The following is a 16,601-nucleotide window of genomic DNA, read 5'->3' on the forward strand; positions in this document are numbered from 1 at the left end:
ATACCTTGGGGGCCTTCAGAGCCCTGCCATTTTTTACTTCTCTACTCATAAAGCCTGTTAGTTAATTTGGAGGCAAAAAACAGACTGATGTGATAGCAGGAAACTAGTAATCCGGAATGTATCCAGGAAGATAATAGGAATGATCAATATGGTGAACAGGTTTTTATTTTGTATTTTTATTAACCTCATCTTTATACCCGTACCTTGTTGCTCAGACCTTGTTTATCTTATTGGTATAAAATATTCATCAGCTAATTATTACATAAAGAAATAGTTTAGAATAGTAGTTTAAGGCACTAGGCAAGAAGCTGGGAGAGGGTAAGTTCTAGTCTTGCCTAATAAAATCTTAATGAACTCAACCTGGTGACCCTGGGTCGGTCACCTTCTCTGAACAACAAAGAAGTAAAATGAAGTTCTGAAATTATTGCCAAGAAAACATCATAGATTTGTTGAAGAAGCTGCCTGGAGTCAAGAATGATGTCAAGGCACGCACACTGACACACACACACACAAACACACACACACACACAAACCAAAAACACATAAACAAAAAAATGTACTATATATAACAGATAATACTAAACTCTCCCAGATCATTGCCTGATCATTCAGTCATACTGAATCTCTAGCTTGCTTAATGAATACATATGTTGTCTGAAAATGTTTCTTTTCATTCTGCTAAAGGGACAGGTGCTTATTTGATTCATCAATCAAAAGACAGAGGGTTGTGGTGTTCGAAACAATGATTTCCAAGTTGTGCTCAGCAAATGTTTGCAGAATTCTTTGGCTAATCAATGATTAGTTGACTGTCATTGGCCAGGTTCAAACATCAGCCTTAACATGGTTTATTTGGTTTAGACTTTCTGAGATTTGTGAACCCAGCCAGTTTATATTTAACAAAATTGTAGCAATTATACATGTGGAAGTTTAGCTGTTCTCTTTAAATCCAACTGAATACATGGGACTTTTATGAAGATAAAACTGGGTAACTTTGCATAATTTCAATCTGCGTTTCTTGGATGAATTACATTCTCTGTGTCAACTCACTGTTGTTTTAAAGTTAATCATTAGAACTATTTCAAATATGTTGAAATATTTTAATTTTTCTGGGGATCTCTAGTATTTTACTTATTTATTTTGTGATCTACCTTACGTATAACATGTCAAAAGGGGATGGATGAATGGAAGGAAGGAAGGAAGGAAGGAAGGAAGGAAGGAAGGAAGGAAGGAAGGAAGGAAGGAAGGAAGAAAGGTTCATTTTCTCTTCCGTATGTATTTTTACCTGAGATAACAAAGTACCTAGTCAGCTGGGTTACCTATAGGTAGGAAATGCAATGGTAGAAACCAATATTTATTTTCAATAGGTGTTTGCAGTTTTTGTTTAATCCTACATCCATTTCTCAAATTCATATTTGCCTTTGCAATTTAGGTTATATTTTATGAGAGATCAAACTGATTACTATAGACAATTCAGATAGGATACAGAAAAGAGTATTTCTAAACAAAACAGAGTGTTTGTCTGGGGTTCCTGGAAAAAGACTGTTTCTCCTAACAAAATAAACACTAGGGAAATACTATACAATATTAATGTCATAGTGTCAAAAGACAAAGGAGGGATTGAAAAACTGTGAGAAACTAGTATATGTTTATAAATGCTTCATTCATTCACTCATTCACTCATTCATTCATTCATTCATTCATTCATTCATTCATCACACCCTGTTTTCCCCAAAATAAGACCTCCCCAGATAATAAGCCCAATCGGGCTTTGGGGCGCATGCGCTAAAATAAGCCCTCCCCAAAAATATTGCAACACAGCAGCAGCCATGAACCACACTCGCCACCTCCTGTACCTCAAAAATAGCAGTTATACTTATATACCGCTTCATAGGGCTTTCAGCCCTCTCTAAGCGGTTTACAGAGTCAGCATATTGCCCCCAACAACAATCCGGGTCCTCATTTTACCCACCTCAGAAGGATGGAAGGCTGAGTCAACCTTGAGCCGGTGAGATTTGAACAGCCGAACTGCAGAACTGCAGTCGGCTGAAGTAGCCTGCAGTGCTGCATTTAACCACTGCGCCACCTCGGCTCTAGCAAAAATAATAAGACCTCCCCAAAAATAAGGTTTATTTCAGAGGGTCAAAAGAAAATAAGACCCTGTCTTACTTTTGTGGAAACACAGTATTTATCTATCATATTTAGAGATTACCTATTTTCCTGAAAGAGCAGCTCTGGGTAGCATACAAATAGCATTAATTCATTCATTCATTCATTCATTCATATTCCTTATTTATTTTGATAGATGCTGCAGATCTCTGGTCCTCCTCGTACTTTCATGACTTCAGTTCCAGTGGCAAAACTGAAATGGCCATAGCTTTGAGTGCCCGCTGCTTCTTTTACCCCACCGCCTCACTTTGCTGGAAGGAAAATTCTGCTCCAGAGGCAACCTGCCAAGATATCCCCAATTCCACAGTCAACCAGATGAAGGTACGTGGAGGTCACCCTGAATAGGATTGAGAAGAACAAGGTTTTTGTGACTTGAGGAAATGCAGCCCGGTAGCAAAACAGGGTCCGCAACTTGGGAGTCCTCCTGGACCCACAGCTGACTTTCGAACACCATTTGTCAGCTGTGACCAGGGGGGCATTTGCCCAGGTTCGCCTGGTGCACCAGTTGCGCCCCTACCTGAACCGGGAGGCTCTCACAACAGTCACTCGTGCCCTTGTGACCTCTAGGCTGGAGTACTGCAATGTGCTCTACATGGGGCTGCCCTTGAGGAGTATTCGGCGACTTGAGCTAGTCCAGAATGCGGCCGCGCGAGCGATTGTGGGTGCACCTCGCTTCACCCACGTAACACCTATCCTCCGCGAGCTGCACTGGCTACCTGTCGATCTCCGGATACGCTTCAAGGTGCTACTTGCCACCCATAAAGCCCTCCATGGTAGTGGATCTGGGTACTTGAGAGACCGCCTACTGCCAATCACCTCCATTCGACCAATTAGATCTCACCGATTAGGCCTCCTCCGAGTTCCATCCGCCGGTCAATGTCGACTGGCAACCACGCGGAGGAGAGCCTTCTCGGTGGCAGCTCCGACCCTATGGAATGATCTCCCCGTGGAGATCCGTACCCTCACCACCCTCCAGACCTTCCGCACAGCCCTTAAAAACTGGCTTTCCTGTCAGGCCTGGGGCTAAAGATTGCAACCCGCCCGAATGGTATGAATGTTGTGTTTTAATGATGTTTGTTCTATATGTTAAAAGTTTGTTCCCCCCCCCCTTTTTAAGTTGTAAGCCGCCCTGAGTCCCCCCAGGGAAAAGGGCGGCATATAAATAAACTTAAATACCAAATACCAAATACCAAAACGAAGGCCAAGGGATTCTAGGAACCTACTCCCTTAGTGGAGGCCTTAGGCGTCCACACTCCATCTCCTGAACAGATGGAAGGGAAAGGCGGAAAGCCGAATGGTGTTTGTTAAGGGAATGTCCTTATCAGGCAGTTTACAAGAGAGCCTCTCCCAGCCTGCCATGCTAGCTGAGGAAATGAGCGAGAAGCAAGTGGGGGAAAGATCATTCTGGGATGTTTGGACATTGTACCTCTGGAATTCATTGCCTTGTTTTATTTATTTATTCAGGCTTCTTCTATGCCATTCGAGTTTGAAGACATTGAGAGCCTTACAATTCCTGTTGCAGTAAGTAAGGTTTTAAAAAACCCCAAAGCTAATCACAATCATGTTCCCATCTAATCAGTTCGTAGTGCCTGGAGAACTTGCGGCAAAATCAGCCTTTTGGCCAATCTCCAATAGAGGGTTTAAAATAAAGACCTGTTCCAATTGTTGGAAGAAATGTCCATCTGGGTTCAGTTCCAAGTGGGGGAAAATACACTGGAATAGCAATAGCAATAGCAGTAGACTTATATACCGCTTCATAGGCCTTTCAGGCCTCTCTAAGCGGTTTACAGAGAGTCAGCATATTGCCCCCAACAATCTGGGTCCTCATTTTACCCACCTCGGAAGGATGGAAGGCTGAGTCAACCCTGAGCCGGTGAGATTTGAACCGCTGAACTGCTGATCTAGCAGTAGCCTGCAGTGCTGCATTTAACCACTGCGCCACCTTGGCTCTTGGAAACATGGAGGCTGCTGGGAAAGATGGTTTAATGGTGGACAGGATCACGTGCCTTGGAGCTCCTGGGTGAAAAAGGGAAGAGATGCTGAGAGTCCCTGCCCTCTCTGGGCTTTGAACTTCCTGGGGCACAGGAAGAGTATCCTGATTGGTTGCTGTCAGAGGTCATAGCCAGCTTTGTAAGTTGTCTGTGTGCTATGTTTGGTTGAAACCTGGTGGGTGGTGCAATGAAAGGGCAATGAAATGGCTCTGCCTGAAGGGGGTTGAACTTTGTTATGTAGAATAGACTGACTCAGGCCTTAATGGCCCATTGACAAAGGTTGGGGGGTGGGGGCTATTAAGAGTGAGTCTGTTTTCTGCCTAAAAACACGTTTCTCCATTTCTCATTCAGATTAGTATAATATTCGACCTTTTTAATATTTCCTAGGATATTTCATTTTTCTAAGTAGAAGGGTGGGTGCTAATTTCCTTCACGTGGAAGCAGAGGAAGAGGGAGGAATATATGTGGGGGAAGCCTGTTCCACAAGAGCTTCCCTGAGTCTTGTGCACCAAATCCCTGATGATCACCTTCCTTCAAAAGCAGGCCTTTTCTCTTTCTAATCTCGCTGGCGAGGTAGATTTGCTCAGAGCAAGCAGTTTTGGAGATACCAGGCCTGAGCATACATAAAGGCTTCAAAAGTAACAACCAGCATTTTAAATTGCACCCAAGAGATAGCCAGTACCAAATGCAGCTCTTGTAGCACAGGTGCCATGTAGATCAGGGGTCCCCAAACCCCTAGGCCGCCTCTCACTACCACGGCCTGTTCGAAACGAGCGATGGGCATGTGCGTGCGCGAAGTTCCACTCCCACAAGCGGCAGGAAAGCACATATGTGAAGCTCCAGTTGTGTGAGTGGCAAACCCTTGCATTCATATGCAAGACTCCACCCGCACAAGCAGAGGGCGCTTGGGCCTAAAGCTCCATTTATGCCAATGGAACTTTTGCTCGGGAGGACTCTCCGCTTGCGCGAGTGGAGCTTCAGGCAGGAGCACAAACATCCCCTGCTTAAGCACCGTCCGCTCGTGCAAGCGGAGCTTGGTGCATGAGTGCAAGTGCTTTCCAAATGCCCAATTGGAGCTTCGCATGCGAACACAAGTGCCCACCCCTTACGCATGAAGCCCCATTCGTGTGAGTGGAGGGTGTGTGCGCCTTCTACTAGCACCAATAAAGCTGCGTGTGTGCACGCGTGCACCTACCCCCCCCCCACATGCCATTCCCTCTCCCTTGTGCCGGGCCGGGCTGTCAATCTGGAAAAGTTGGGGACCGCTAATGTAAATAAACTCCAGCACACTAATAATTCCTAGACCTGCTATATTTTGAACAAGTTGGACAAAATGCAACCAGACCCTCCTTTTTAAAAAAAATAGCAATAAACATATACTGCTTCATTGGGCTTTTACAGGCCTCTCTAAGCAGTTTACAGAATCAGCCTATTGCCCTCAACAATCTGGGTCCTCATTTTACCCACCTCGGAAGGATGGAAGGTTGAATCAACCTTGATCCTGGTGGGATCTGTACTGCCAAATTGCAGTCAGCCAGCAGTCAGCAGAAGTAGGCTGCAGTACTGCCCTCTAACCACTGCGCCACCACGGCACACAATAATATCTGGAGGCAGCATGGTCCCTATTCCTATTAGTCCTTGTAAATATAATAATAGGAAGACTTGCTGATTGTTTTTACCAGGGTTATTTTGAGGCACAAAGGCTATCTTGGGTTTTGAGAGAGAAAGAGACACACAGAGAGAGATGCTCCCTTCCATTGTCCTAACATGTAGTTCTTACTCTAGGCATACAGCATTGAAAGCGTAGATGTGAATCCACAGCTCTGCTTCAAGGTAAGAGATAACACCTACACACAGACACCCATCGTGTCCTTACGAGATAGTTGCCTCTTAAGAACTGAATTACTGAGATCTATTACAAGCCTAATGAAACTACCTGAATTTTGAAGGTACAAGCGTGCAGTGAAAGCCATGAATTTTATTTAGTTTAGAGGTTAGTTGAAGTAGATTGTATCTGTATTGTTATGAAAGTACACAGCTAAGATGCATATATATAGGGGGAGTCCTCGACTTACGACTAGTTCCTTAGTAACCGTTTGAAGTGATGGTGAACTTCCTTGTGGAGGACTTACCGGATCCAAAGTTCCAAGGTGACCCTTCTCACCATGATCATGTGCCCATATCTTGGGTACTTGGCAACTGGCCTGCATTTACAGCTGTTTGCAAGATCTCAGAGTCACGTGGCCACATTTTATGAGAGTTTTGTCCCGTCCCCCCACAAAAAAGACATTTACTTCCATTTTTTGGGGGAAAAACAGTCCATAGTGAATCATATAATGATCACTGCAAAATGGTTATAAAATGGGGTCAGTCGCGACTTAACATTGTGACGGGCAGACTCTATTATGGCTGTAAATTGAGGATCACCTCTAGAGCAAAGTGCGCCATTCCAAAGGAAAATTACTCAGTCCAAACTACTTCTTTGTAAGTCTTTGACACCCAGCAAACAGTCATTAAAACATCTTTTAAAATGTATTTTTCATACATTTACATTATAGTAATCTGACTGTTGTAGCTACCCAGGATTATATTGTATAAGATTGTATGTTGTATAATATGGTGGTCCTATAAGTCTTTTAAATAAACCAGAATTTAAAAAAAGCATGCAAAATTTCTTCAAGGAAAGAGGCATTAGCAGCATATAAGATGCACGTGTTCTTAAAATTCTGTGGAATATCTCAAGTAATGTTAGAAGATGAAGATATAGTAGCTCTAGATGAGTTAATCTAGGCTATGTCTGCAGGATTACAAATGAAGAATAGAATAGAATAGAACAGAACGGAATTAGAATAGGATAGAATAGAATAGAATTGGAATAGAATAGAATAGCATTAGAGTAGGATGGGATGCGATGGGATGGGATAGGATAGAATTAGAAGAGAAGAGAATTAGAATGGAATGGAATGGAATGGAATAGAATTAGAATAGAATAGAATAGAATAGAATAGAATAGAATCAGAATCAGAATAGAATCAGAATTGGAAGAGACTTTGGTATACAATAGAATAGAACTAGAATAGAATAGAATTAGGATAGGATTGAATAGAATAGAATAAATTAGAATAGAATTGGAATTGAATAGAATAAATTAGAATAGAATAGAATAGAATAGAATTAGAATAGAATAGAATCAGAATAAAAATAGAATCAGAATTGGAAGAGACTTTGGTGGTCTTCAAGTCCAACCCCCTGCTTAGGCAGGAAACTCTAGAACAGGGGTTGGCAAACTGGCAGCCCGCAGCCTGAATGCATCATGCACAGGCTATGCCCACCCAAGCTCGGTGAAGGGGGGAAACGTCGCGAAACATCACGTGACAGCAATGTGACATGGCAAGTTGGACACTTGTGCCCTAGCCCATTTCAGGCAAATGGTTGTTTTAAAACTTCAAGTGTTAATTGTTCTATCTAATGTCGGGTTTGCTAATGTGGTATCTGCAAGGTATCTCTGCTCTGCCTGCATCTCTATGACTTCCCCTATTGGCTCACAATAGAAATGATGGCAAATCACATACGATCTTTTTGATCTTGTACAAGATGCCACGCAAGCTTACGCTAAAATACAGGAGACCTAATGAGATTTTGGCAAAGTTTAATTTTTAAAAGAATTTTATTATTCTTGGTTGAATTGCAGATCTCCCCCCCCCCCAATTTTTTATTTCTGGAAGTCATTAAAATCAAGTTAGATAGTCAGACTTCAGCCTGGAGGCAATAATTAAAAGATTTAGTATTGCTCAGTCCTTTGATTTAGGGCAGTTCCGCATTCTAGATTGTATGACAAATGTTTAATGAAGAAAGGTACAAGGTTAACTGGGGGGTAGGGGGACTTAAATATTCTTAAGTATTAAATCTGCATAAGTATTAACTGCAAGGTTTTATATGATGAGTCATAACCCAACAATTTATCTTTTTTTTTTTTAGTTTTCTTACATGAACACCAGCCACACTCAGTGCCCACACCAGACACGTAAGTCTACTTAAGTTACAATGTGAACCTCCATTTTTGTTTCATGGGGAGACCGGGGGATTTATGATTAATCTCTACCCTGTTGAATTGAATGAGTTTATTAGAATACCAAGCCCCTCATTCAGGAATGTCGACCTCTTTGTACTCTTCTTCTGAATCACCTCATATCATCACCATTGGTACTAATGAACTTTTATGATCCCTACAGGGAAACAAACCATTGTTTTGTACCCTGCGACTGTCTGGATTCTCTTTGATTATCTCTAGTCTGTGGTCCGATCATTCAAGTTTCCTTTGCAAATGCCTAGAGTAGAGCAGTGATGGGGAACCTTTTTGCCACCGAGTGCCCTGAAGCGCCAGAAACCCGAAGACCATCTGGCCGGCATGCACATGCCTGTTTTTGGGGCCGTTCTTGGCCTGAAAAATGCCCCAAAAATGCCCTGAAAGTGCCATGAAAAAATGGTCTGTTTTGGGGGCGTTTTTCAGGCAGTTTTTCCAGCCATTTTTCAGGAATTTATCCAGTGCTCCAACACCTGCGAAGCCCAATGTGCTGAAATCCAGTAGAGCAGCTGGCGACCACTCGCGTGCCCACAGAGAGAGCTCTACGTGCCACCTCTGGCATGCATGCCATAGGTTCGCCTTCACGGGCCTAGAGCAACTCGAAGAGTTTACTCCTAAGTAACGTTTTGCAATAGTTAACAGAGACAATTTTTATTTAACCAGAATGAATTTGTGAATGACCTCAATAGCAATAGCACTTAGACTGATATACCGCTTCACAGTGCTTTACAGCTCTCTCTAAGTGCTTTACAGAGTCAGCCCATTGCCCCCAACAACCTGTGTCCTCATTTTACCCACCTCCAAAGGATGGAAGTCTGAGTTAACCTTGAGCCTGGTGAGATTCGAACTGCCAAATTGCATCAGCCAGCAGTCAGCAGAAGTAGCCTGCAATACTGCACTCTAACCACTGCACCACCGTGGCTCATACTTATTGTTAGTACAATTATCATATATACGGTAACATATTTCTCCTCAAAAGATTAGAAATAATAGAGCATTGGCTGAAGAATGAACACAGCTGACTTTGTTTTTTCTTTCTTAGATACTACCTGGAATGTGTCTCTCAGTGTGAAATTTCTGCAACTTCACTTAAACTTCCATTCTCGCACACCGGCTTCCTTTAGTTCCGCCTTATGCCAGCCAGGATCTTCAAGCCAGTGCCAACCTGAACCCCCTGTCTATACCATCTCCCATGTAAGTGGCTCCCGGTCTCAAGAGGAGGAATTTGGGATAGTTTCCAGAAATAACTCAATCGTGACTGTTGAGTGAGGGAAGCCTAAGAAATGATGTACTGTATGTTGTATTTGACCTGGACGAGGTTGCCGAGGAATGTATCCAGGATTTAATTCAAGGTTATGTTTTGCAGACAGGGGGATCTGCCTTGGGTGAGATGAACCTCATTCTTCCTTGGACAGTCTCGAGAAGTTGTGTGCTGGTAAGGACTAGCTTCCCTTCTTCCTTTTCTTAGTAATTAATTAAGGGAGGAGTAATTCCTTAGTGAAATGTGTACAGTTTTACCACAGGGAGTCAATTAAAGGTAGTTCTTGTTTAGTGAGGAATTGGGCCTGGCAACTTGGCTGTTGGGCAAAGCAGCCGCTAAGTGAAAATCACATGACCCGGGTGTTATGATTTTTGTTATGATTATGATTTTATGATCAGTTTTCCTTTGCTTCTGGCTATGTCCTTCAGGTGAACTGGGGTACTTCCTCTCTGAGGACATCCCGATATGGGGTAAATAAGCAAGTGGAAATAAGAGCAGAGAGACACCATGAAAGTCATAAAGGGATGGAAACTAGAGGGGGGAGGTTAATAAAATGCACATTTTCATATAATAAGGAGAAGTAATAGTAAGAGGGGAAATTAGAATTTGAATGATGGTATTACTAAGTCAGTGGTGGGTTTCAAAATTTTTTAGAACCTCTTCTGTAGGTGTGGCCTGTTTTGTGGGAGTGGCTTGCCAGCCATGTGACTGGGTGGGCATAGCCAACTTGTAAAATGTGATGAAACTCACTTAACAACGCTCTTGCTTAGCAACCAAAATGTTGGCTCAGAAACTCTGGCATTTGAAGCACGCAAATCTTAAAGCTTTCAAGTTACCCTTGCACCCCTAACCCTTTAGAAAAAAACCCCAGAGTGTTCAAACTTGACAGCTTTAAGAGTTGTAGATTCAACTCCCAGAATTCCTCCTCTCGCTCTTCATCTTGATGATATGCGGACGGGCAGGGGGAGGGAGCTGGAACCGGTTCTAAACGGCTCTGTAGATTTGTGGAACCTCTTCTATAGAAGAGGTTAGAACTGGCAGGGACCCACCCCTATACTAAGTATACTTAAATAATATCGTGACTGGCATAAAAATAATATATCGAACTACTGATTAAATAAATAATGAAAGATTATAATTAAATATGAATAGGTGTAGTTTACTGAATGAAACAAATATGATCAAAAATACTTTATTTGTATTAAAATGTATGACATGCAGAATATGGTGATTGATGTATTTCACATATTGAAATATTGAATAATTAAATAATGAAGGATTATAAATTGAACAAGCAGATAATGGAAGATTTCAATTTAGCATAAATGTTTGTACTATTATTAGAATTATATAAGCCAGTTAAAAGTAATAAATAGGATTAATAATATTCTATTTGTATTGAAAGGTATGACCCTTAGAATAGGGTGATTGCCGTAGAAATGACACATTGAAATATTGAATGATTAAATAAAGAAAGATTATAATTTAATAAAAATCTGTGTATTATTACAAGGATAATATAAGCTTGTTAAATGAAACAAATATGATTGATACTACTTTATTTGTATTAAAATGTATGACACTCAGGTGCCACACTGTTCTCGCATTGATATGTTTGTAAAAAAAAAAAAACTTTTAAAAAAAGGGAAAAAAGAAAGTCATACATGCAAGGACTGGTTGCTAATGTCATTTTTTAGCATTGTTATAAGTTTGGTCACTAAGTGCAGTTGCTAAGATTACAGGTAGTCCTCGCCTTAAAACCGCAACTCGGACCAGAAACTCTGTTCCTAAGTAAGGAGGTTGTTAAGTGAGTTGGGCCCAGTTTTATGACATTTTCCCCATGGTGGTCCCATAGGTGCTTTTTTTTTCAAGAGGAAACTGAACTTTTTGGTTTTTCTTTGAAGACATTTCACTTTTCATCCCAGAAGCTTCTTCAGCTCCTTTGCACTTTTGAAAAAGCACCTTTGGGACAACCATGGCCTGGATGACTAAGAATCTCCATAGACTTTCCCCATGTTTGTTAAGAGGATCAGTGCAGTCGTTAAGTGGATCTGGCCTCCCCCGTTGACTTTGCTTCTCAGAAGGGAAATGAGTAGTTTGCAAATGGTGACCAGGATGCTGCAACTGCCATGAGTTCCTGCTTGTTGCCAAGCGCCTGCATTTTGATCCGATGACAGTGGGGATGCTGCAATAGTTATAAAGGCGAGGACCAGTTGTAAGTCACTTTTTTTCAGTGCCCTAACTTTGAACAGTCACTGAATAAATGGTTCTAAGTCAAGGACTACCTGTACCTGCAAATTAGCCAACAAGTTGATAAGAATAAAGTGCTTGTTCAATAGGAACACAGAGGTGCCCATTAACACACTTTATGCAGATAGTCCTCGAGTTACAACCACAACTGAGCCCAACATTTCTGTCGTGAAACGAGACATTTGTTAAGTGAGTTTTGCCCCATTTTACGACCATTCTTGCCTCGGTATTAAGCAAATCACAGCAGTGGATAAATTAGTAACCCGGTTGTTAAGTGAATCTGGCTTCCCCAATGACTTTGCTTGTCAGAATGTCGTAAAAGGGGATCACATGATCTTGGGATACAGCAACGGGCATAATATGAACCAGTTGCCAAGCCTCTGAATTTTTTTTAAAAAAAAGTTTTTTATTAAACACACAATAAAACATCGGACACAGTGTAACCATCCTGGCAATGCCTTTGACTTACATACAAAAATAGAAAACTAAATATCATAACCACCTTGCTTATTTACAATTGGGCTATTCAGTATTTACAAATATAACGTCATCTTACTTACAACCATGTTACTTTGATCTTGTCTTATACATTTTCCCTCTGTTATAATTACATACATAATTCTAGTTTTCCATTCTATACATCCTAGTCATTACTTATTGTATCCCTCTTTTTCTTTTTTGTTCCATCCATCAGTAAAATTTATCCCACATCTTGTAATATTCTGTTTCAACTTTATTTTTCAATTCCCACGTCAAGCCTCTGAATTTTGATCACATGATCATGGGGATGCTACAAAGGTCGTCACTGTGAAAAACAGTCATAAGTCAAAAAAAATTCAGTGCCGTTGTAACTGAATGGGCACTAAATGAACTGTTGTAAGTCAAGGACTATCTGTACTGAGTTCCATTGTCCTATGTGCCACCTCTTTTTTTTTTCTTTTCTTCACATATTAGGTCTGGCGTTCTGATGTACAGTTTGCTGGCAAGCGACTCCTGTGTCCGGATGGTAAGTTGCAGGATTGTTCCTTCAAGAACAGAGTGAAATAAAGAGGAGATTGTGCGGTCCTATTGTGAAAAATGGCCATTATGTTGTGTCTTCTGTGGTGCTTCTTGGAAGGGTAGAGATAGCAGTCCTGGGTCTTCTCGCCAATGGTTGGAGTTATGTCTTGCTCAGATATTTGGAAGAAATTCCAGATCTTAAAGAAACAAGCTAGAGGACGATGGGAGTATTCCTCTGGAAGAATGCTTATTTATTAGTTTAAAGATTTGTATATAGCCCCTCATCTTCCAACCAACTCTGGGAGGCTCTCAAGAAGTTAAAACAACGTATAAAATCATATGAGAACCGTAAACCTAAACCTGAGGACAAAAGAAGAAGGGGATGACAGAATGAGATGGCTGGATGGAGTCACCGAAGCAGTAGGCTTGAGCTTAAATGGACTCCAGAGGATGGTAGAGGACAGGAAGGGCTGGAGGAACATTGTCCATGGGGTTGCAATGGGTTCGGCCACGACTTCACAACTAACAACAGCAAACCTAAACCAAATAACAAGAGTTGGAAGGGATCATGGAGGTCTTCTGGTCCAGGTTTCTCCAACCTTGGCCACTTCAAGACTTGTGGACTTCAACTCCCAGAATTCGCCTGAGGCTGAGGACTTCTGGGAGTTGAAGTCCACAAGTCTTAAAAGTGCCCAAGGTTGGAGACCCCTGTTCTAGTCCAACCCCATACTAAGTTGGAAGGGACTTGGAGTCCCAAAGATGGTTTTTGTTTCTTCAAAGAGAAGGGCCGACAATGATGGTTCAAATCAATGACTCAGAAAAGGATTAAGGCATTCCAGAGAAAGCAGAACGACATGATTAAATGACAGCATTCTGAGGAATTACTAGCAATTGACGATTCCAATTAAAGACTATCAAGGGAAAGCACAGACAACAATGTTGCAATGTGGATAGCAGATCCATTTTCTCCATTCTCCCCCCCCCCCCCCCCCGAACCTTACATTCAGGTCCATCCTATTTCCTTATGAGTTTGTAATATTTTATTTAAAAATGTCTGCTATAATTACAACGTTGTTTTATAAAATGGCCTACCATGAAAATAATGAATCAGTTATAATCCCCTGTCATATTGTTCAGGAAAGGGAAATAATTAGGATGCAAACTTAAGAGGCGTGCTTTTCAAAACATACCTGAGTTCTGAATGTGTTCAGCCAATCAATCTTTCTTTCTTTGGTTATCCCAGTGTTTTTCAAACCAGGCAGCTTTAAGAGGTGTGGACTTCAGCTGGTAGGGGGAATTCTGGAAGTCGAAATCCACACATCTTAAAATCATCAGGTTTGAAAAACATCAGGTTATACTCAATCCCCTTTCTCGTGGCTTTTTATACCCGAATTTTCCTTCCCACTTCCAAAAGAATTGTAGTGCAAATTGAACATAAGCTAAATCATCATTTGTAGGATTTTCCTGCTGGAGATGTTTATTATTTCCCTTTTGGGTTCAATTTGGGGCATGTTGCCATTTCCTTAAACTTGCTAATAGTTTCCTTGTCTATGTGGACAGTGCTTAGTTACACAACTCTTAAAAGAAAATATTCATTGTAGTATTTAAACTTTCCTCAACCTGACGTCTTCCAGAAGTGTTTGACCACACACAACCAGATAGATCAGGGGTGTCAAACTCAGTTTCATTGAGGGCTGCATCAGGGCTGTGATTGACCTTGGTGTGTGTGTGGGGAGTGGGGCAGCTGGGTGGGCGTGGCCATCTTGATGCCACTCCCCAAATTGCTGGCATGTTTCCTCTTCGCATTGGGTAGACTGGGCCAAAGCAAGGCAGGTAGACCAGACTGAAGTGATGTGGGCCAGCCCCTTACATTTTCCAGGATGGCCCCCGTAGGCCAGATCTGACCACATCCAGCCCACGGGCCTTAAGTTTGACACCCCTGAGTTAGATGGTCCGAGGAACTGTGATACAAGCAGTCCTTGACTTACGACCACAACTGAGAACAGAATTCCCATTGTTAAGTAAACTGGTTGTTAGGTGAGTTGTGCCTAATTTTCCAACCATTTTGCCAAGGTTGTTAAGTGGATCATTGCAATTGAAAAAGTGAACCCTGCGGTCTTTAAGTAAATCTGGAGTTTCCCATTGACTTTGCTTGCTAGAAACTGGCTGGGAAGATTGCAAATGGCAGTCATGTGGCCCCAGGACACCACAAACATTGTAAATACATGCCGGATGCCGAGCAAAGAAATTGTGATCACATGACCTTGGGATGGCTATGTTGGTTGTAAGTGTGAGAATGGGTTGTAAGTGCCGTTGTAACTTTGAATGGTCACTAATGAGTGGTTGTTCATCAAGAACTACCTGTACTACAGAGGCGGGTTGCTCCCAGTTCAGCCCGGATTGGGTGAACCGGTAGTAGCGGCGGCGGGAGGCTCCGCCTACCCTTCCGAACACAAGTGCGCCCAAACCGGTAGTAAAAAAATTGGCAACCCACCACTGCTCTACTGTATATACATCTGACAAGCCCAGATTGGGGAAAATTGATAAGTAGGAGATATCACAGGAATACATTTCTGCAGAAATGCACAAGTAATCAAGAATGACTGTACTTTCGATAGCTATTTTACATCCCTTTCCTTCACATTTCTTTTTCTGCTAGTTTCTCACCGACGCTGGGGACTGCTGGCCTCTGCTGTAGTTTTGGGCTTGGGATTTCTAGCTTTGGCAATCTTCCTGATTCACTGGAATATGCACAGACTCCGTAGAGGTAAAAAGCATCAGAAGAACTGGTTTATAATGCGTGTGGGTGGATATGGCTCCATACTTTTGCCAATCTCAAGCAGCGAAGCAGAAAATATGATTTTGCAGTAGAAGCCTGTCAGTTTCGTGAGAAATTGAGACTCATAGTCAGCCAGAAAGATAATAACTTTTTGCAACATGCGTAGACTTGACACACCTTTAATGCCAAATGTGGTTGGTTTGTTGGTTTTTGTCACAGCACAATACAAGCGGTCCTTGGGTTATGACTGGTCATTAGTGCCTGTTTGACGCTATAACAGATCCTTTAAAAAAAAAATCTACTTACGACCTGCATTCAAAGTTCCAATAGCAAACTATGCTTTAATGACCGTGGCATTTGCTTAATGATTAAAGCAAAAAAAAAGATTGCCAAATTGGTTGTGGTCACATGACCAACTTAATCACTATGATGACTTACAATCAAAATTGCAGTAATTGCAATGGTAAGTTGAGGATTTATCTGTAAATGCAAATTTGCTAATCAGGGCTCAGTATTACAAGATCCTGGGACACGTATAATTCGCATAGTACTACATATAGAACAGTCCACACTTACCTGTTTAATAGTCTGTATTTTAAAATGATCATTGTGCTGGTTTAATGTTGTATCTACAAGGATCTAAGTGTTAATAAAAAAAAACCCTCAAGCAAACTAAAATCGAACATGTACTGGAGTAGATGGCATAGAGAGAAAGGCTAAAAAGAAGTGAATTTGAGCTGATTCAGGTGAACTTACTTTAAGAAATTATTTCTAAGGCTTCCAAATGTGGATTATTTAAAAAAAAAAACCTTTACCTTTACCATTTGTCTTGTCTTTGAGATAAATATTTCATATATAATATGCATGGGAAGATTCCTACTTGTTTCTTTGAATATTTTGATTTATATTTTCTTTTCTTCTCATATAACATGCCAAGTAGCTTAATCTTAGAAGATCCAGTCAAATATCTTTATTATGGTCTCCGACTAGCCTTTACAATAAGAGTACAGTAAAAAAAGAGAAAAAAGTTTAGCACAACACTTTGTTGTTGGGGAAGAGAAAAAATAATAA

The 16,601-nt window shown here is 41.4% G+C and overlaps 1 protein-coding gene across 1 annotated transcript in view; it reads left to right on the forward strand.

Moving 5' to 3' along the window:
• IL17RE (interleukin 17 receptor E) overlaps positions 1 to 16,601 on the forward strand; it is a 43,245-nt gene that overhangs the window by 24,139 nt on the left and 2,505 nt on the right. The window contains exons 9-16 of the mRNA XM_087708691.1: positions 2,303 to 2,487; positions 3,631 to 3,687; positions 5,943 to 5,990; positions 8,136 to 8,181; positions 9,284 to 9,435; positions 9,608 to 9,676; positions 12,707 to 12,758; positions 15,411 to 15,518. Coding sequence (XP_087564817.1) covers positions 2,303 to 2,487; positions 3,631 to 3,687; positions 5,943 to 5,990; positions 8,136 to 8,181; positions 9,284 to 9,435; positions 9,608 to 9,676; positions 12,707 to 12,758; positions 15,411 to 15,518 — 717 coding nt within the window. The remainder of the gene's footprint in view (positions 1 to 2,302; positions 2,488 to 3,630; positions 3,688 to 5,942; positions 5,991 to 8,135; positions 8,182 to 9,283; positions 9,436 to 9,607; positions 9,677 to 12,706; positions 12,759 to 15,410; positions 15,519 to 16,601) is intronic.

The sequence above is a fragment of the Thamnophis sirtalis genome, unplaced genomic scaffold (genome assembly GCF_051295495.1).
Source record: "Thamnophis sirtalis isolate CommonGarterSnake01/CBP01778 unplaced genomic scaffold, rThaSir2_p1.2 scaffold_3, whole genome shotgun sequence".
Classification (NCBI taxonomy): domain Eukaryota; kingdom Metazoa; phylum Chordata; class Lepidosauria; order Squamata; family Natricidae; genus Thamnophis; species Thamnophis sirtalis.